Raw genomic sequence first — 22,183 nt, forward strand, 5'->3', positions numbered from 1 at the left:
TTATTAGTTAACTAAATTCAGATAAGTTAATATATTTTAAATTAACTAAGATGAACAATTATTGAATTTCAAATACAATTTATGTTTGAATTTAAATTAAGGTTTAAGTTTAAATTAAGTAAAAAAAAGAGTTTTAAATAATTTTTAAAAATATAAAAATAAGTTTTAAATAATTTTAAAAGAATTTTTAAAATAATTTTTATAAACAAATTTTTGAAATAAATTTTTCTAAAAGAATTTTTAAAATAATTTTTTTAAAAAGAATTTTTAAAAGAATTTTTTAAAAAGATTTTTAAAAGATTTTTTTAAAATAGTTTTTTAAAAGAATTTTTAAAATAATTTTTTAAAAGTATTTTAAAAATGATTTCTAAAAGTATTTTTAAAATGATTTTAAAAGTATTTTTAAAATCATTTAAAAAGGATTTTTAAAATAATTTTTAAAAGGATTTTTAAAATAATTTTTAAAAGGATTTTTAAAATAATTTTTATAAGGATTTTTAAAATGATTTTTAATACTAATTTTTAAAATGGTTTTTAAAATAATTTTTAAAAGGATTTTTAAAATATTTTTTTAAAGGATTTTTAAAATAATTTTTAAAAGACTTTAAAATAACTTTTTAAAAGGATTTTTGAGAGGATTTTTTAAAGAATTTTTAGAATAATTTTTAAAAGATTTTTAAAATAATTTTTAAAAGATTCTAAAAGAATTAGCCTAAGTTTAATTTAATTTTAATTTTAGTATTTAATTAATTTAATATATATTTTGATGTAATCAAATTTAATTTAATTTATTTTTTAAAATTTAATTTAATTTAATTTCAAAGTTAGAACAAGGAATTCTATAATTTTGTGAGATGAGTTAAATGAAATTTTTAGGGTTGGACTTAACTTTGTGTTTGATTTAAGTTTAGTTTTGAGCTCAACAAATAGACATTTTTTGTATAAACTTCTGGATTATGGTAAGTCACCTGGACATTATTAAAGTAATCATGCCTTCGAGGTTTTTCAAATAGTCCTATCCACTGAACTTAGTACAAAACTTTGGTTTAATTGGTTAGGATTCGTAAGGGGTAGATTCAGTTAATTCCACTAAGCCAAATGCATCAGGTCGAAAGCATATCTTTCTAAATATGCATAGCAGAGTTTCCCTAACTTACTATCATCCAAAACTTTACCAGTATCGTTGGTCAAGTTAAACTTTTATCTCTCTTTAAACTAGTGATAATTACCCTGCTGGGTAAGTTATTGTTTTGGAGGTGATAACTAGTTTGGTACCTCTCCTAAATTACTAAACTTTTGTTTTGTTTAATTAAGATTAATCTAATTTTTAGTTAAGCTTGGTTTGAATTAATTGTAACGCAAGTTCAAGTTTTTAATTTTGAATTAATTAAATTAATTAAATTATCCTTTTTTTTAAGGAGTATAATTAAGATTTAAATTTTCTTTTAATTTTGAATTTATTAAATTATTATCATTGTTTAAAATATTATATTTGATATTTAAGGTTTTATTAATTTTTAATTTTGAATTGGTTAAATTATTTAAATTATATTTCTTTAAAGGTTTATTTTTAATGTTTAACTCTTTATTAATTGTTAATTTTGAATTTTCTAGATTATCTTTATTTAAAATGTTATCTTTAATATTTAATTTTATGTTAATTAAATTATTTTGATTTTGGATAGAATTTGTTTAGAATGATATTGTCTAGATTATTTAATGATTTATTAAGGTATTTATTGATTTTATCTATTTTCTCTTTTTTTTTTAATTTAAATTTATTTTAATGTTTGAATTAATTATTTCTGAATTGATTTGGTCAATATTCTGTTTGACTAAGTCACGATTGATGCCAGTTTGATCAAAGTATTGATTGACTTGATCAGAATCTAGATTATTATGCACTATACTTGTGATAAGTTCATATTTATCTAAATTATCATTCAGATTATTTAAACTAATAATGACAGAAATATTTTAATAAATTATACTAACTTTAAGCGCATCTCCTAATTCATTAGGCTTCTCTGTTAGATTGGACTCGAGTCTTGATTCACTTTTGATTTGCTCCTCTAGCTTCAACGACTCCTCATGAAACTTGATTAGGCGAGTCCAAAACTTATAGGCATATTTGAGCTTTTCTATCCTGCATGTAACTTTGTTAGATAATAAGTCTGAAATTAATTTTATTACCTTTCTGTTGACTTTTGTATTTTGGGTTGATCGCTTCAGTGCCATGCCGCCATCGAAGTCGTTCGTAAGGATGAAATTTTCCATCTGCATTCTTCACAGATTGAATTCGTGCCTCTCGTACCTCTCATATGGTGGTGATTCGTGAATGTTCCGTCCTTCTTGATGAGACATTGATATACTTGCAAAAAAATATAGATAAGAAGTTGTTGGATTGTGAGGAATGCTGGGGGGGGGGGGGTGGTGAATAGTTATCATCGAAAATAGAGACAGAATCAAAGTGCGTAGCGGAAGAGAAAATTGAAAACAACGCTAACAAACCAATTTTTACTTGGTTCAGAGTCTTCGTCGACTCCTACTCCAAGGCCCGCACTCGTCGAGTGCTTTCGTTGGGCAATCCACTAACAATATACAACAGATCTATAATTTAAGTGCAGAAATAAATAAGTATACAACAACTTCTTAGAGATATGGAAGGTTGTACTTTCAGTTGTTGGAGTCGCATCACTCTGTCGTTGGAGTTGTGTTGCTCGGTCGTCGGAGTCGCGTCATGGAGTCGCAGGAATTTCTTTGGAGCAGCGCGCAAGAAGGTAATCGCAGAAGAAAGTTGTGTATTGTGCTCCTGGTGGAAGACTGCTTATATAGGCAATTCCAGGCGCTCGGATCCCTTCCGGGTGCCAGGACCGTGACATCAGCCCATCCAATCAGTGTGCTCCAAATTGACGTTGAGATAGATTTTGGCATTCCGGACACCCGGACTAATTTCGGCCACTCGGGCAAGACTTTTCTAGCAACTCATTTTCTTGCAAGAAAAAGTTAGTCCGAGACAATAAAAATTATATTACCCTGCAAAACAAAGTTAGCACAATATAGCAAATAGAGTAGTAATTAGATTATGTCTCCTCGAGACTAGAATCTAGTCAATATCTCAACTTAGATTCATAAATGGATCTAAGTTGGATCGACGTTTATTGTTCCCTCAAACGGGGAACACGTCCTCACCAAGTCACTCTCCTCCAGACATCTGGTCAGCCCGTCGACTTGTCTGGACTTCGTGCCAGCTATCCGGTAGGCCTGTTAACCTAGCCGAACTTCGTGCCAGATATCCGGTCAGCCCGTCGACCTATTTGGACTTCGTACCAACTATTTGGTCAGCCCGTCGACCTAGTTGGATTTCTTGCGAGATATCCGATCAACCCATCGACCTATCTAGACTTCTCCTACACACTTAGTTCCATCGTTAGATCATAACAAACCTAACTTAACTTACTTTGTCATTCATCAAAACCTGAGTTCGACTGTTAATGCAACATGCACTAACAAAAGTAATTTCCAAGACTTTGTCTTGGGGTAAGTAGTGTGGGAGATAAAGAAATGAAGGTGTTTCACCAATTTCGAATAAAATAATAATAAAATAAAAATATATTATGACAAATTTTATCAAAATGTTTATTTCACTAATTTTGACTAATAGTGAAAAAGTAAAAGTGATTTTTTCAAAAAAATATTTAGAGGAAAAAAATGAAAGACGTAAGAATAATTTTTAAATATAAACGATATACAATTTTTCTTTTTAAAAAAAATGAGAAAAATTTTTAAACAGAAATGATATACAATTTTTTTTTAAAAAAAAAACCTCTTTGCTTGATTGGTGGTTGCACTAATTCAAAGTGGTACCTGTTCTGATACCACTTGTTGGATCGAGTCGCATGTGAGGGGAGGGGGGGAGTGAATCACGTGGTTTTTAAAAAACTTAGGGTGCGTTTGGTACGCGCGTTTTTCATTTTTATTTTCTGGAAAACGCGCGTTTTCTAGAAAACAGAAAACGACTTTTTATCATTTTATGTTTTTTCTAGAAAACGCTAACTATTTTTTTAGAAAACAAGCACGAAAAACGCAAACCAAACACTATTTTTCAGAAAACACACGTTTTCCAGAAAATGAAAATGGAAAACGTGCGTACCAAACGCACCCTTATCTTTTTCGTTTTTAAGAACTCAATACGCAGTGGAAAACTACGAAAAAAGACCAAAATAGAAAATCAAATAAAATAACACGCGTTCGGTTTTACTTAATTCAGAGCCTTTGATGACTCCTACTCCAAGACTCAGGTCCTACGGACCTATCGATGAGTAATCCACTAAAATACCTTTTCTGGTACCTCCAGAAAAGGAATCGAGTACACAGAAAGAAGGAACAAGTGCAACACCCTGCACTTGTCCTATTGCAAGTAATTAAGTATGCAAATTACAGTTCGTTACCCAACACCTTCGAAGATTATTAGTTTAGGCTAGGTATCGGTTGGTTCCTCGGCAGTAGTCAGGCGCAACAACATCGTGCAAAGTCACAACAGTAGGCCAGAGTAGTCAGAACCTCAATCGGATGTACAGAAGCTTGTATATCAGTTGTGTCTTGAATCATGCATAAATAGAGCTTATATATGTTGTGGAAGGCGCCTTCAACCTCCTCCAAGGCGCCTCTACAAGCAAATCTTATCCTCTTATCTTCGATGATGATAAAATATGCCAACTTTGGGTTTTATCCTTTGGAAGGGGCCTTTAAAGCACTTCAAGGCGCCTTCCAGCAAGCTCAAGGTGCCTTCCACTGATTGAAGACACCTCCAACTGCTAGTTTGACACAACAATCTTCTGTAGGGCATAACTTTTGAGTCTGAACTTGGAATCAAGCTCTGTCAGTTTCTACGCATGTAGAATTCAAAGGTATACATTTTTATCTATAATATAGAGTTAGAAAAATATATTCATGAATATTTTATAAAGATTTATGAGTTAGATCATGTCCTCCTAGAACCCGAAACTAGTCAAGGTCTCATATTAAGGATCCGAAATGGGCCTAACTTGGACCGACGCCTACTGTCCACTCAACCAGGACGCATCCTCACTTAGTCACTCTCCTCCAGTGACTTACCTTTACCTACCAATTTGCCAACTGTCTGATCCGCAGACCCAACTGGACTTTCTGCCAGATATCCGGTCGGCCCGTCGACGTAGCTGGACTTCACACTAGCTATCCAGTCAGCCCGCTGACCTAGCTGGACTTCCTGCCAGATATCTGGTCTGCTCGTCGACCTATCTGGACTTTCCGCCAAATATTCAGTCGACCCGTCGACCTATCTGGACTTCTCACCAGATATCCGGTCGGCCCGTCGACCTATCTGGTTAACTCCTGCACACTTGGTAGAGTGGATAGATCACAATTATACATAACTTAACTTATTTGTCATTCATCAAAATCTGAGTTAAACCATTAATACAAACTGCACCAAGAATAGCGATGTGGTCGCTACCCCATCGGTTACACTAAACCAATATCTTAATTCGTCCTTTCCAACAAGGGCATATAACAAGGCTATCAATTGGTCGAGTGATTGTGATAGTGGCACACGATTCAATTACATAATTAACAAACATATTCACTCTATGGTTGCCCACGGGGCTATGGTGCAGTGGTAAGGACACTCAGTTATCTCTCAGACACCCATGGTTCTATTCCCAACTATGACATATTTGTAGGGATTTTCCTCTAAATGAGACTTGTGCTAAGAGATGCTGGACTTCTCGGTCGCCCATCGTAAGTGCTTTCTGATTTATCTTGGTGGCCGGTAGAAAACTTCCATGGTGTCGGGCCGGTCACCCCAAGCTCGACATTACCCGACCTGGTTAATCATTTTGGTTTGATACCCAACTACGACGAATTGCAGAGATTTTTCCTCCAAATGGAGCGCTTAATCAAAGGATGTTGGGCTTCTGGACTGCCCGCCGCAAGTGCTTTCCGATTTACCCTGGTAACTAGTGGGAAATTCCATGAGGCCGGGTCGTTCACCCCAAGGCTAGTTGGGTTTATCATTTTTTGTTATATAGTTAGAGGAGAGTTTGTGGAGGCTGACTATGGCAACCTCAGGAATATTTGAGTCTATATAAAAGATCTGAATAACAATTTACCAAAGGGCGTACTCAGTTTTTTGAATTGACCAAAAGACGTACCATATTTTAGTAATTACCAAATGACACACTAATTTATCTAGTCTTCCCATTTTACCCCTCCTGCCAATGGTATACAACCTCGATATCTTTCCCTCCTTCTCTCTCCACTCCCTCCCTCTCTCTCGACTTGTGGAACGTAAATCTCTCTCCCCCTCTCTCTACTTATCGATGCATATTCGACTCGAATTTATTTTTTTCAAAACATTACCACTAGGGAAGACTACAAATAATAATTGATGACATATTTAAACTCCTTACAATCTCAAAAATTCACAGGACCTAAAATGAGTGCAATCGGAGCTCTCTAGGTCAATTAGTAGATTTCAGTTGAAAATCACTCATTGACCTAAAGAGCTCTCTGATTGTACTCATTTCAGGTCACATGTATTTCATGGGTTGCTAGGAGTTCAAATATATTATCCATTATTTATTTTAACTTATTCGGAGGTATTAAAATATTTTTAAAAGAATCAACTGAAATTCTACATTTAAGCCTAATATGAGTTCATATTAGGCCCACGTCGGGCTTGATATAAACTCATATCATGCCTAAAGTAGGATTTCAATCGATTCTTTTAATAATATTTTAACACATCCGAAGAAGCCGAAATAAACAATGGAAAGCATATTTAAACTCTTTACAACCACAGAAATCCAAAGAACCTGAAATGAGTATAATTGGAGCTCTTTAGTCAATAAGTGAGTTTTAGTTTATATCAGACCTAACGTGGGATTTTAGCTAATTCTTTCAATAACATTTTAACAACTCCGGTTCAAAACCCACTTATTGACTTAGAGAGCTCCGATTGTACCTATTTCAGGTCTTGTGAATTTCTTAAGTTGTAAGGAGTTAAAATATATTTCCATTATTTATTTGGCTTCTCCTAAGGTGTTAAAATATTATTGAAAGAATAAGTTGAAATCTCACGTTGGGCATGATATGAACTTATATCAGGCCCAACGTTGGTCCTGATCTAATGTGAGCCTGATATTAGTTCATATCAGTCACAACATGGTATTTCAACCGATTCTTTTAATTAAATTTTTAATACATCCGGGGAAGCTGAAATAAATAATGGATAACATTTTTAAACTCTTTGCTATAAGTACCTTGGGATAATTTTGATATGATTAACCGAGATAAGTTAGACCTTATGTATATGATGTCTTGTGTTTGACTATGTAGGGACTTATGAATACAAGAAGTCGAGTGGAAGATGCGGTCAGCGAAAAGGCTGACATGAGAAGTGAGTCGACAGGCTCGATATATTCGAGGGATGAGAGAAGTTGTGGAAGAGTATATCAGCTGACGAGAAGGATGCGCACAACGCATTCGAGGGTCGAGAAGCCAGGTGGAAGCCTACTCGAGGATAATGTCAGACTTGAGTTCTAATGAGCTCAACTCCGGATAACTAAAGCATCACCCACGTGAGCGAAGGATGAAAAGCCAACTCAGATGTTGACTTTAAAGAAATGAAGATCTGAGGTGCCTCAGATGGTCTGCCTTGCATCTATCAAATTCGGGACTGGAGGCGCCTCGGATGAACAGTACCTGAGGCGCCTCAAGTTGATCTGAGGTGCCTCGAGTGAACAGTAACCACAGAGTTACCATTTGCATGAAGATAAAGTTTTATCTCTTTAGAGGCGTCTTAGCAAATGTTAAAATTCTTCAGAATGCTATAAATAACATCCTGGAGCTAGGAGTTTAAACAGTACTCACTATATCAATATTCTTAGTTGTTTCTAAGCTTTGAAAGACTGTAAGAAGCTACTCTACCTACATGAAGGAGTTATTTTTAGTGGAGCTTTTCATTTCTTATATTAACAACTACATAGGTTGTAACCAAGTAAAAAATCCTTAGCCTTATTACTTTTTATGTTATTATTTTTATGTTAATTATTTCTGTTATCTAAACTCTATGTCCTTGCTAAGTTCAAATAAAAAGAGAAGTTCTAACTGCATTTTTCAAGGCTATTCACCCCCTTTAGCCGGCCTACGACAGTCTAACAATTGGTATCAGAGCTAGACTGTTCTAGAATGACTAACAATTAGCTAAAGTAAGAAGATGATAATCTAATCGAGCATTTTCCTGCCAAAGTTCGAGGGAGAGTTCGCGATATAGAAGCGCAGAATAAAAGTATTTTTTAAAACTGACTTTGAAATTCTTCTAAGAATTAAATATGATTTTGAAGCACCTAAAGATTACAACGGAGAACATCTCTAGAACAAGAAGGAGCAAAATGAATTCGTATAGCCAATGGGAGAGCGGAATTCTACCTACTGAGTGTACTATCGCCTTAAGATGTCAACCGAATCGGCGTTACAAATCCGTCAAAGAATTTTGGGAGAAGTTCCTGGAGCTTCATGAAGAAACCTCGGATGCTAAACTAGTCAGACGAGATCTGCTCCGAAATCAACTAATGAACTTGTGAATGGTAAAGGAATAGATGGTAACTCATCTATACGCAAGGATAAAGGAGATTATCACTGGACTCACGAACCTCAGAGAAACGGTAACGAATCGAGACTCATTAAGATATGCACTTAATGTCCTCCTGAGGACCCCAGACTAGACGTCCATAGTTGACGCCTACTATATCTCGAAAAACATGGAGAAACTTGGAGATAAGTACTTTAGAAGAATTGTTTTCAACTCTAGAATTACATAAGTCCCGATGTGTAGGACAAAGAAAGGAGTCGAATTAGGGTTTAGCACTACAAGCTAAAAAAATCAAGTCAATTCAAAATCATCGCTCGATGAAGACAAAGAAGTTTTTATGATAAGAAATTTTTTTAAAGTTTTTTAAATCTAACAACTTTGATAAGAAATAGGCAATAAAGTTACTTTGAAGGAAAAAAAAGGTTTGGTGCTACAATTGCCAAGTAAAATAGCACATCAAGGATAACCGCCTAAAATTGAAAAATAAAGAAAAGGATAAAGACAAAGGGCTAAGACAGTCAAAGAATAAGAATCTTAAGATAACATGGGATGAATTATCGTCATTCGAATCTAAGACAACGCAATACGTCGGACTAATACTAATGGCTAGTCACTAAGAAAAAGATGATAAAAGTTCATTTCAAATGAGCATCGAGAGTAACAATGAAGGGAGAGCGTCGAACTAGGAGTCTGACATGATAAATGAGGTATACCTCTTACCTCTCAATTAATTATATGATATTATTAAGATGTTACGTAGATTCTTATGTAAATTAGGAACGTAACCAAATATGTGGATTAAAAAGAAAGCACACATATTAGAAGATTTTGAAAAACTTAATGTTGAAAATAAAAGATTAAATAGAATTATTAGAAGCAGGCTTAAATTCTAATATTTCTTGAATTTTAAATTTTAAAAATTATGAAAGACTATATTGATATTTAAAAAATTATAGGGGTAAAATTATGAAAGTGACAGAAATTATATTCATATCTTTTTAATGTATTCTTATCAAAAATGATATTTCTAACCACAGGCATCTTGAATTCCAATTGGGATCCTCTGATCCCATTTGTCTTGATCCATTTTTAAATCAGGGACGATGATAGATGGAATTTAATGATCTCCATCTATTTAGTAAGTGAAGATCATTAAAACTATCTATCACTATAATAAATTAGGCCCTGATCCAGTAAATACAGATCAAAAGATCTCTACTCCAGAAGATCTCTGGTTCTTGAATTCATGCCAAAAAAAATATATCTAACCAATGCAGGAAACTTAATTAAGCACGAGGAAAATAATAATATCTTTAATGTATTCATATCAAAAATGATATTTTTAACAACAGACGCCTTGAATAATGGTATGAATACTGCATTAAGAATTTTTAATGATGAACTAATTGGTTTGTGAATTTTCTTTTAGTATTTTATAAAATGGAGAATATAAAAAATATTTCGCTTTTAAGAGTTTAAAATTCTGAAAATTTATTTGGTTTACTAAACAACTGGATTTACCACAGATATTTCTAAAATTTATTTTCGATTTTTTTTAAAAATAATTGAAAATCAGTGAAAATGATCCAATCAAATAGGTAGGAGGTAAATGAACTAAATATTCATGAATAGATGGGGGATAATGTTTAGTTGTCAAAGCTTCCTCCATAAGATTTTCCATGAAAGCGGGGATTCTCATTAGGACGGTAAACGAGCAGAGTCGAATTTTATGGTGTTTAAGCTTATTTGATAAAGTAATCGAGTTGTACCGAGTCGAGTTTAAAATGAACCAAACTTTTGAAACGATTGTTTAAGTTTGACTTAGTTTATTTTTTATGAGCTTGAGCTTGTTTGAAGCTTGACTTAAGTTTAGTTCGTTTAAATATTATCGACACTACAAGAAATTTGTGATTTCACAACACTTAAAAGACAACGCTTTTTTAAAAAAGCGTTGTCTTTTTTCCTTTTACAACGCTTTTAGTAAAAAATGTTGTCTATATTTTATATTTTTTATTAAAGACAACGCTTTTTAACCTAATGTTGTCTATTAGTATTTTTTTAGAGTCAAAGACAACACTTTTTGAAAAGCGTTGTCTATTATTTATTTTAATATATGCAATAACTATTTTTTTAACAAGTATACTCCACGAAAAACTCTCATTTGCAAAAACTCTAAGGAAAACCTAGTTTCCAACACTCATCTCCGTCGAAACACCTAACAAACCATCTCCGCCAAAATCGAAGCCTCCTTCATCCTCGTCGCTGGCCAAGCCACCCCTCACCGTCTACAGCGTTGATTTATCAGAACCACATCGGATCCAACTTCGCCCTCTTCGGTGTTTCATCCTTGCCTTCCCCTGCCTCGTCTGACGCTGAAAGGGGGGAGAAATCTCAAGCCTACACTTCTCTCCCTAAGGATTGTCCTCTTTGGAGTAGATCAGGCCGCCATGCTCGACCTCTCATCGGGGGTGGCTGGGAGGGTTTCCTCGTCTACCTCAATGTCCTCTTCGTCTTCGTCGACGTTTTTGACTTCCAGTAGCAATATGTTTTAGTACAAGGTTGACGTGGCCCAACGATCCCTTGCAGCATAGTTTGAGGATGGGCTTCTAGGGTTCTCGCATTTACACCCTGGGGTGCCGAGGAAGGTGCCAAGATCACCTTACAAGGTGAGTACTTTTGCTTAGATTTGTCTTTGAGCTAAATTTTATAGGTTTTAGGGAGAAACATTGGACTTCAATGAATTTGATAGGTAAGAAAATTTGAATCTTTTCTAGTTCTGGTTCTCAAATTTGAAGATGGCATGGACATCGGAGCATATAGTGAAGAATCCAAATGTTCTGTCATTGATCATGGAGAAGAGGTCGATGTCTAGGTATGTTGTCCTGGACATTGTCATTCACAAAGGATTGATTAAGCCTTGCTTCACAGGGAATCATTTCCTAGTTTCAGACAAAAAGTTCAAGTCTTTGCTAGATTTTGTTGTGTTAACTTAAATTCAGTTTATGACATGTTTCTTCTTGTTGCTTATGTTTCTTGTTTCTCCTATTTTGTATTGAAAATTTTTAGTGATATTTAGTTCTTAATTCAGGAAAAACTTATGGTTCCACTATTGAGGAGACACATGAACCACCAACGACCTTCGAAGCGACATGGTGTCCCAATTGTCCATGCCTTTCTTGGATTCTCTTCCTCTGCTAGGACTATTTTATTCAGCTGCTTTGCCCCTACCTATTCGCGTTCCGTTCCGCCTTCATTAAGCCACTAGGTTTAGTCACTTCTTCCCTCTCTTTGTCTTTTCCATTTCTTCTTCTAACATCATCTCATTTTCAAAGATTCCATTCCTGAGCTGAAACCCACTAAATGTCTTGAACATGTCAAATTTGAAGAAGTGGATGAAGACGGGGAACAAGTAAGAAAAATGTTTCCATGCGTTTTACATCCTAATTTATTATGATTTAGAGCTAACACTTGATATTGGCTGTGCTTGGGTTAGGTTGACATGCTACATGCAGATTTTGGGTTCTTTGACCCTAAGCCGGGGGATTTTAGTGGGGTGAAGCTTATTCTTCTTCACAATTGCCTTGACAACAAGCCATGGGACCTCACTGGTTTTGTGGATTTGATCTTGGAGCAGACAACTGTTGGTAGAATTGTCAAATTGGATGAGCAAGATGAAGTAGGGCATGTAGATGATGATGATGGTGGTCCTTTTGGCATCATCAGTGTTATTAATCTGCAAAGATACCAGGTCATCCTTAGTAAACCTATGTCATCTTTTGCTTTGCTCATTTTTTGTGCTGCAATATGAAGTTTTATTGCTCCCAGCATCACAGATGAATTAAGTAACTCAAAGGGTTCTTGCTTGAAGCATGTACTGAGGAATCCACAAACAAAAAGATGAAGACATATTTGGAATGACAAGCGGGTGATGTGGGCCTTGTAGTTTCTCAACGCTTTGTCAACTGCCCCTACAAGTTAGTGCCTCCATGGTATGATGCATTATTTGATGAGATAGCATAGGCAACTGAAGATGAGGTTAGCAACAAACAGCTGTACATGAAACAGCTTTAAAGGTGCATTTGTCTTTTGGTTATTTATACTTCTACTTGTTTCTTTCAGCCAACGCAGGAGCTTAGGGATTCCTTTTGTTTCAAGTATTATGTGTTGGTTACTAGAAGTTTTGAGGTAGATTGATTGCCTTATCATTGGGGTTAGTTTGCATTAGTATTCTTTGGTTGTTGGTCATCAATAATTGTAGCCAAGATAAAGAACAATTAGTATTCTTTTTCTCATGAAATACTAACAACTATGGTCATTGTAAGTGATGTCTCTCAAGTAGTGTGTACAAGCCACTATTTTTTTTTTTTTTTTTTGGGGGGGGGGGGTCTTTTCAATAGCCATATGTTTTCATTCTTGCTAGTTCTATAATTATTTTTAAATTCCTTTTTTGTTCTCAAACTCAGAGCAAAACCATCAAACAAAGCAAAGCAAACATGAAGGGCGATGTTGATTTTAGGGACTCTATAATATATATCAAGCCAAAGGACGAGATTTTTTAAGAGGTTCTATGGAAGTAAGTTAAATTGCAAAGCTTACTGACAAAATCTTTCACAGTTTTTCTCTCAATTTCAGCTGAGCTCACTTTCATTTACTTTTGCTTTGCGTGCTGCAAGCCCATCTCCTAGTTGAGGTATGCATGGTGTTTTCTAGCGATGATTCATTACTCATTTCTTACTAAGCATTTATATGTTAATGGATTCATTCATTAAATATTTGTTAATAGTTTGACGTTGGCTGGCAACCTAACGCAACCCTCCTCCTTTATCCGGGCTTGGGACCGGCCATGACCGATCATCATGGGCGGAGTTAAGCATTTATATGTTAACAATATGAAAATGTTTTCAATGTTTTATAACTTATTAGCATTTGGTGGATATATGCTACTCTACATTCCATATTGGCATTCTTACTTTATCTTATGATATCTAGCAACTAGTTAATGTCATGCAAGGTATTTATGACAACCAAATTTAATAAACCTTGCTCTGTCTTTTAAGTGTCTTATCACAACTCACATTCGTATTTTACCTTAAATTAAATTGTTCTAATAAATTGTATCTAAATTTGGAAATCTATGAAATAATGCTAGACAAAGATTTCAATGTAACATATTTAGATGAATGCCTTCTTCAAGTTCAGAGTAAAGCTAGAGAACTAAAGAAATATCCAACAGAGTTTTATTATGCAAAGTTTTTGGATAAATAAAATCATATCACCCACTCTTTTTAACTGTAACTTAATAGTTCATATATTAATGATCACTTCTTTATCATTTATCATAATGGTTGGCAGAAACATGCACAATTGTTTAGCGTCTTCAAAGGATCTTGATTGATAAGATTATCCCTACAAAATAAGAAATATATGGTTATTTGCCGATCATGACTTGTTCTCTTTGTTTGTTTATTTCAGTTAGTTATGTCAATTTAATCAAGTCTTTCAGGATGCCTCAATTCCTACTGTAAAATTTATACTTTCAAACGTTAGTGAAAGTATCCAACTGAAGGTCAGTGTTCTATATATACTCTCAATTCCTATCATTTAATTATTTTTTGCCAGAATTGGAAGGTCAATGCTGAATGGAGGTATCCAACTGAAGATAGATAGGTGGATGTTTCAACCGAAGATGGATTGGTTTCACATGCCAATTATCTTCAAATCTAGATGATGTCTGGTTAATGTTTGTGTTAAGCAATGTATCTATTATTTTGGGAACTATCTTTGAATCTGGATATGTCAATTATCTTCTAATCTTGTTTGAATCATTTTGACAGTAATATCATTATTTTGGGAACTATGTACTTGATTTATATATATGCAGTATACTTGGTTTTGATGTGTCATGATTTTGATGTCTTGTCGAAAGATTGTAGCTTACCTTTCTTTTTGTTAAGTTATAGTTGATTTCATTTCTATAGCAAGGTTAAAGAAAAATAATAGTTTTGTAAATTGAAAAACAATGATTTTGTAAATAGAAAAACAAATATGATTTTTTATATTTTTTACTTTTAAAGCGTTGCAAAAGCGTTGTCTTTGTAAAAAATAACAACGCTTTTAAAGCATTGCAAAAGCGTTGTCTTTGTAAAAAAACGACAACGCTTTTAAAGCGTTGCAAAAGCATTGTCTTTGCTACAAACGACAACGCTTTTAAAGCGTTGTCTTTGAACAGACTTTTAACAACAGTGCTTTTAGCAATGCTTTTTTAACCACATAGATAACGTTTTTAAAGCGTTGTCTATTAGATTTTTTCTTGTAGTGCGAGTTTTCAATTCAAGCTTGACTTGAGCTTGATTAGAGCTTGGTTCGTTTAAATATTATCGAACTCTCAATTCAAACTTATTTAATTGTTTGAAACTTTTAGTTATTTGATTAGTTATTGACCACAATAATTCAAACTAATTTATTTATTTTATTTTATTATTTATTTAGCATATTGAAAAAAATTTTATTAATAAATATGGTCCATGAATATTATTCACGAACGTTAACGAGCTAAACACATATGTGTTGAAGCTTGTTTGTTTAATTTAACAAGCTGTTAAAACTTGTTTATTTAATTAATCTTATAGATATTGAACGAATGTAAACAAACACTTATCAAGTCGAATATCAAGATTGTTCACAATATTTGATTTATTTACAGCCCTAGTTCTGATGCAACAATTTCTTTTGATGTAGTGCGATTGAAATTGGACATGCTAAAGCATGCTTTCCTTCATATTTTAACTATTATACTAATGACTAAGAGGATATGTAATGCTCGTTATTGCAGATGTTATTAACATCGTATGGTGTTAAAATGCGTTGTGAAGGGGTGTTACAATACCCCTCCGCTTGAACGTGTTCGAGCAACGTGGGGTGGGCCAGCCGCACACCCCACATGTTTTTTTTAAAAAAATTTTTATTTAAAAATTAAAATTTTAAAATTAATAATTGAATAAAACGGTTAATTTTTAATGGGTATTTTTTAACGGCTAGTTTTAACGGGTATTAAAAAATAATAATAATTTAAATATTTTAAAATATATTTATTTAATATGATATAATTTTAAGATTATTGAGTGTACTGTGGGACCCATGAATAATGAGTATTAATATTAAAGGGAATGTGGGTGAAAGTGATATGTGATTATAATGAGTATATGACAGTGGACCCCATATTTTTTTTTTTATGAGATGATAGATATTATAACATGGATTTATTATGAATACTCTAATAGTTATATATAATTTATCTTTGGATGAGAGCATCCACATTAGATATCCTATTCAAAGATTTTACCTTAAATTTTAGATAGGGTAGCTAAAAAATCTTTGCATCAGCTACCCTATCTATTCCCTAAATTATGTATTTATGAACAGTACTTCTCTAAATTTAGAAAATGAATTTCATTCCCTAAACATTATAGAGAAGAGAAAAGAAATAGGGAAGTTGATATATGATGTATTGAAAAGTGAATATCTAAATTTAATAATGTAATTTTTTTTATCTTAAATTATGTATTTTGGATAGAAAAATAAATGTGGATGCTGTATCTAAAGATTAATAGACGAAAATGCTAAGGGCATATATATACAAATAATCTGATTTTTTTTCCACGAAGCCGGGGGACTCCACACAACTAGACCCGTCCTGAGGATGCGGAGGGTTTTCTCATTGGGAAAAGTTCCACGTTGATGTTTTGTAAATGGTAGCAGCTGTTACAGTCATACGGCACTTCCAGACGTGGTAAAACAATAAATATGATTAATCATGTGATTTCGATGATAAAACAATAAATATAAAATACAGTGATTAATCATGGACGACGCTAATGAATATTGACTAGGACAATATTAGGACTAGAATAAATTAACAAACAATAATTATGAAGAATTATTGATTGATTACTAGCCTTTAGGACACGTGACTGGGGTCTGTATCTGAGAAATAAAAGCTTAGCTTTTGAATAGTCGACGTTTGACTTTTCTTATTCCAAATTTAATGAGTTTTAGGATGATGTAAATAATATTCAAATAATAGTGAACAAAAATAACGATAAATTTGAAAAAAAAAAATTCAATCACAAATTTAATTTTACATGTAATCCTAATTATAAAAAAAAAAATTTCACTTCATACATACAGAATTTTATTTATTTCAATTTCCTTATACAAATATTATTACCTAATTATTCTTAAATTTTTTTAGGTAAAAAAATTTAAAAATAAGTATAATTCCTTTTAAAGCCAGCATTTTACATTAAAATTTAGTATATTTTCTATTAAATTGAGTATGACTTTTTCCCTGTTTAATATAAGTTCTCTTAAATTCAACATCATTTAAAGAAAATATAATATATTTTATATTCAATTGAGTATCATTTAAAGAAAATCTAGTGTATTTTCTATCCAAGTGGAAAAAAAAATCGTACTCAATTTGATGAAAAATATACTAAAACGAGCTCTTAAAGTCATCACTTTATACTAGAATCAATTATATTTTCTATCAAAATGTCTCTTATATTTTTTAAATACAAATAGTCTAAAAACGAGTATAATTCATGTTAAATTGAACACTTTAAATTAGAATTGAGCATATTTTTTATTAAATTGAGCACGACTTTTTTCCTACTTAATATAATTCCTCATAAATTTAACACCATTTAAAGAAAATCTAATATATTTTTCAATTGAGTATTATTTTATCCAATTGAGCATCATTTTAAGAAAATCTATTATATTTTCCATCCAAATGAGGTGGGAAAAAAATCGTACTTAATTTGATAGAAAATATACTATATTCTAGTTTAATGTATTGAAATTAAGAGGAATTATACTTTTTTAGACTTTTTATACCTAAAGATATCAGGGGCAATTAAGTAAATATGTTTGACTAGGGAGTGGAAATAAATATTTTTATCAATGGAGATTAATACAAAATTTTATTTACTAATGAGGACTGCATGTAAATTTTTTCTAAAAAATAATAAAACTATTATTTTCTTTTAGGTACTTAAATTATCAACAATAAAAAAATAATTCACTATTATTATTTTTACTAGATATTCATATCTTACCATCTAAGTAATTTTGAGATAGACATGTCTAACATTATATTCCATCTATCATATATTTTCAAGAAGTACTATAGCTCCTAACATAGTATTTTTCACTAGTAATTTAATTGTCGCAAGTGTGTTATGCTTAGAAATTGAAACCTAATTATTTGAAAATGTATCTTATCTCTTACCATCAGCTCGAGGGTAAAAAAATCTCATTTTTTTAATTGATATCAGGTATCAAATTTTTCAAACTGAATAATTATGGTGACTATCGATCCAGCCCACTAAAGTATCTCACTATTATTAAAAAAAAATTAGGAGGCACTCTTGATAATCTATGATCCGTTTTCTTAGATCCGCTACTAATTGAAAGGAAAATCTTATGTAGTAGTCCGGGTAAAAGAAATAATTATTAATCTATATATTATGCGGTAGATTAAACAAATCGATCAACACTAAACTTTATGGACATTGAAGTTACACAAACTATCTGACATAAAATGTGCTTCCTTTGTGGTACTTAGATGCAAGTTTATAGTCATACTTGGCGACCAAGCTACAAGACAAGATAGTTTATAAATTATTAAATTTTATAAATAATTATTTTTTCAATGATTTTAACTCCGTTGACGAATCAGTAATGGTTACTCCCAAACTCAGATAAAGAAAGAAGATTACGTTAGATTATTAGTCAGCCTTACAATTATAGTAAATATTTAATTAATAAATTTAATAAATTATTATGTTAATGTTAGGTTATTCCTTAAAAAGAACGCATATATTGCAGGGTATAATTATAATGTCTCGACAAGAAATACTACATCTCCAAAATTTGGATGTAGTATTAAATATGCAAGAATTCACGTTGTAGGGTCTCATTGTAATGTATCGACAAAGACCACTACATCTCTATGAGAATTTGAGTATAGTGTTAAATAGGCAAAAGCGATTACAACATAGGTTGGATAAGAAAAAATATGATAGGAAAACTAATAGTCTAAGATTTGGAAGGAGCTCTCACTGTAAATCAATGGAGGTAGTGAGATATAATGATTAGGAGAAAATTAATATTTTATGTGTACAAAAGATAAAATGGATAGGCAAGAAGGCAAAGATAATAAAAAACTTAGGTTTTAAGTTATGACATATAAGAAAGAGTAAAGCAATAAATGGAGTGAGTATTGTTGTAAATAATTTGTTAAAGGATGAAATTGTAGTAGTTAGAAAAGGAGATCGAATTATAGCCCTTAAGATAATAGTGACGAAAAAATTATGAACATAATTAGCGTATATGCACCGCAAGTAGGATTAGATGAAACTACGAAATCAATGTTTGGGAATGACTTAGATGAGGTGATTATAATATGAAATGATTTTAATATGAGGTGATCTAAATGTGCATGTCGGGGTGAAAATGAGAAATATGAAAGGATACATAGGAGTTATGAGTTTGAAACAAGAAATGAAGAAAGGAAAATTATATTATATTTTACGATAGCATATGATCTTATATTAGCTAAGAAAGAGAAGAATACTTAATTACGTTTAAAAATAGGAATAATAAATCATAAATTGCTTTCTTATAGTTAGAAATAAGGATAGAAAGATTTGTAAAAATGATAAAGTTATCTTTGAAAAAAGTTTAACGAGGTTAGTATAACATATATTAAATTAATTAAGGATATGTACGAAAAAGTTCTATAAAATCGTAGTTAGACTTGCTATGTTATATGGAACTGAGTGTTGAACTATAACTCGAGCACATAAGCAGAAGATGAGAATTAAAAAAATGAAGATATTAAAATGGATATGTAAACGTATGAGAATGAATAAAATAAGAAATAAAAATATTAGGGATAACTTAGAAGGGGATGATATAGTATTTTTCGATGATGTCTAAAGTTTCTTCCTTATTACATAGGTGTCGAGCTCTCGGTGGACAAGGCCTCGAGATGCCTCCTTGGTCGAAAGAGGCGCATTTGTACATCCTTCTACGGCAAAAAAAACTTAAACCTTAAGATTGTTGAAATTATAGTTGTCTATGAACTTATAAGAAAGAGCCTGCCTTCCTTCTCCAGCAAAAAAGGATATCTACTCATAGCAATGGATGATCCTGAAACGTATCGTCGTTTCTTTAAAATTTAACATATCAAAAAAAAAAAAAAAAAAGGAATTCATGATCTAAAATAGAACTTATCAAAAGATCAATTGATATGGATTAATCCTATAATATAATTCAAAAAATAATGGTTCATAAAGAAAGTTCCAAGCTTTGCAGTAGAAGTAAACAACTGAGGAATACTAATAACCAGAAACTAAAACATCGTCGGCGGCAGTGGTGATGGCGGTGGCGGTGGCGGTGGCGGCGCAATCGTGTCCGCAGCGGCAGGTAGGGCACTGCTCGAAGTTGGAAGAGGCGAAGGAAGCCGAGAGGGGGCCGACGTAGAAAAGGAGCTCATCTCCGCTCGTCACCACCTCGTTGATCCCCAACCAGAAGAAGAGAATCTTGACGCTGACCCCTCCGAGGCCTGTCAACGCCCTTGCGCGGACCGTGCCGGAGATCTTCTTGTTGTAATGCAACAGGTAGCCGCCGGAGACCTTGAACTCGCAGTCGCCGCTGAGGTAGACCTCAAAGCGCCCGTCTTGGTTCAAGGAGTAGCCCTGCGCGCCGCGGGGGAGGATCCCTGGCGGGAAGCCGTATTTCTCCAGCATCTCGTAGACCGTCGGCTCATCGGAAGCAAGGGAAGGGGAAAGGGAGAGGAAGAGTAGGAAAGCCAAGAAGGGAGCTTTGCGGATCGAAGAGCCAAAAAGGTGGGATTTTGAGGGTGAATCCATGGAAGGATAAGGATTTGTAGAGGGAGGAGACGGAAAAAAGGGATCTTGTTGATGATTTATTTTCCAGATTTCGGAATTTGGATCAAGGAGGAGGAGTTCTTGCTTCTTTCTATTTGGCCCGTCTCTTCCTTGACTTTGTAGCCGTCGCAACTAGCCAGCCTACTTCGGCGAAAATTCGATTTTCCGAATTATTTGATTTTAAATGAAAAATTATTTTGACTGAAGTGACCGAGGAGAGAAAAAATAATATTGTAAAATATTATTTTTATTTATTTTAACCTAGCATGTCATACTTTATTTTAAAAAGGGAAAAATTAAGGGCGAAAAAAAAACATTCCTAATTATTCAAAAGTTTTTTAAAAAAAATTATATATATATTTTTTTATTTCAGCCTTATTGATATAATATGTTAAAATAAATTATTTTACTTTTTATTTTAATTTGATAAACAAAATTATATATAAAATAATTTATACATATATAATTTTCACCAATTTAATCAATTTTTGGTTTTAATTTAATTAAAATAATTTAATATAGGCATCATCATAGTAATTACTTTAAAATTTAATTTAAAATATTATTAAAATTATTGTACTAGTTAAATATTTTTTAGTAACAGATATTTAATAGATAATAAATAGTTATTTCACAGTAGAGCTACTATAGTAATTTTAAAATGATTTTGATATATTAGTTAAGTTTAATAAATTGATCAATAATTTTTAAATATTAAAAATTAGTAGTAAAAATTATTTTTTAGTACCTAGTTTTGATCAAGATCTCATATAATATTACTCCCTCAATCATCGTATCTTTCCGAGAAGACGTTTTTACTCTTGCTGCAGCATAACATTTCAATTTTAATCAATATATAAAAAATTATATTATAGCAGTTATAATTAATAACTATTATAAACACCTCCACTCTAACATTCTAATCAATATTAATAAATTATATTATAGCAACTTCGTCTCGTAAACATTTATCAATATTATATTATTTTAACACTTCAATTCTCGCAAACACTATGTAGCATGGAGCCGCATTTAAATAATCACGATTTCAACCCACTTTTGAATTTTATTTATTTAAATTAAGTTGGATTGAGTTATTATAATATATTATAATAATTGATATATAATAGTGCTGAGTATAAATATTTTTTGAGTTTATTTTAAAGCACGTTGTTTATTATTATTATTTAAAAAATTATTTTTTATTTTTTAAATTTTTTTTTATTACTTGTCTATTAATCTTGAAATCTATCCGACTTATGAAAATTTTTCATTCACCGTTAAAATATCAAAATGCGCCAGTAATAATCTATCCAAATGATCCACTATTTATTGGACCCGTTGGGTCCCTCCAGGGGGAGAAGAGTAAATACTTTCTCGCACTTTATTTATGGATGATGATGTGTGGCAGATAAATTCAATGTAAAGTTTTGTAATGTTAATTAGATGGATTTATTTTGTATCTATCTCAAAAAAAAATGACTAATCTAAGAATTTGGTCCTCATGCATACTCTCCACTATGAAACATTTTTTCTTGGAAACAATCGGGAGGTGGAAAAGTCTCGTACAAGCTCACACAAAGAAAATATA

General features: G+C 32.3%; 1 protein-coding gene, 1 long non-coding RNA gene and 1 pseudogene across 2 annotated transcripts; 2 read left to right on the forward strand and 1 right to left on the reverse strand.

Annotated features, from left to right (window-relative positions):
- The first annotated feature begins 10,789 nt into the window (after positions 1–10,789).
- On the forward strand, positions 10,790–11,508 carry LOC122015271. The gene is made up of 2 exons (XR_006120867.1): positions 10,790–11,301; positions 11,410–11,508. It is a non-coding gene; the product is annotated as an uncharacterized LOC122015271 (long non-coding RNA).
- Positions 11,509–11,642: 134 nt separating this feature from the next.
- Positions 11,643–14,480, forward strand: LOC122013609 (annotated as a pseudogene).
- A 5,452-nt stretch (positions 14,481–19,932) lies between these two features.
- LOC122015915 lies at positions 19,933–20,708 on the reverse strand. The gene has a single exon (XM_042573005.1). It carries the CDS (start codon positions 20,572–20,574, stop codon positions 20,041–20,043), a length of 534 nt encoding a protein of 177 aa, XP_042428939.1. The 5' UTR covers positions 20,575–20,708; the 3' UTR covers positions 19,933–20,040.
- Between the last annotated feature and the right edge of the window lie 1,475 nt (positions 20,709–22,183).

The sequence above is a fragment of the Zingiber officinale genome, chromosome 8B, assembly GCF_018446385.1.
Source record: "Zingiber officinale cultivar Zhangliang chromosome 8B, Zo_v1.1, whole genome shotgun sequence".
NCBI lineage: Eukaryota > Viridiplantae > Streptophyta > Magnoliopsida > Zingiberales > Zingiberaceae > Zingiber > Zingiber officinale.

Coding starts and splice junctions, on each gene's coding strand:
- LOC122015915 (XM_042573005.1), bottom strand. CDS start 20,574: ATGGATTCACCCTCAAAATCCCACCTTTTTGGCTCTTCGATCCGCAAA.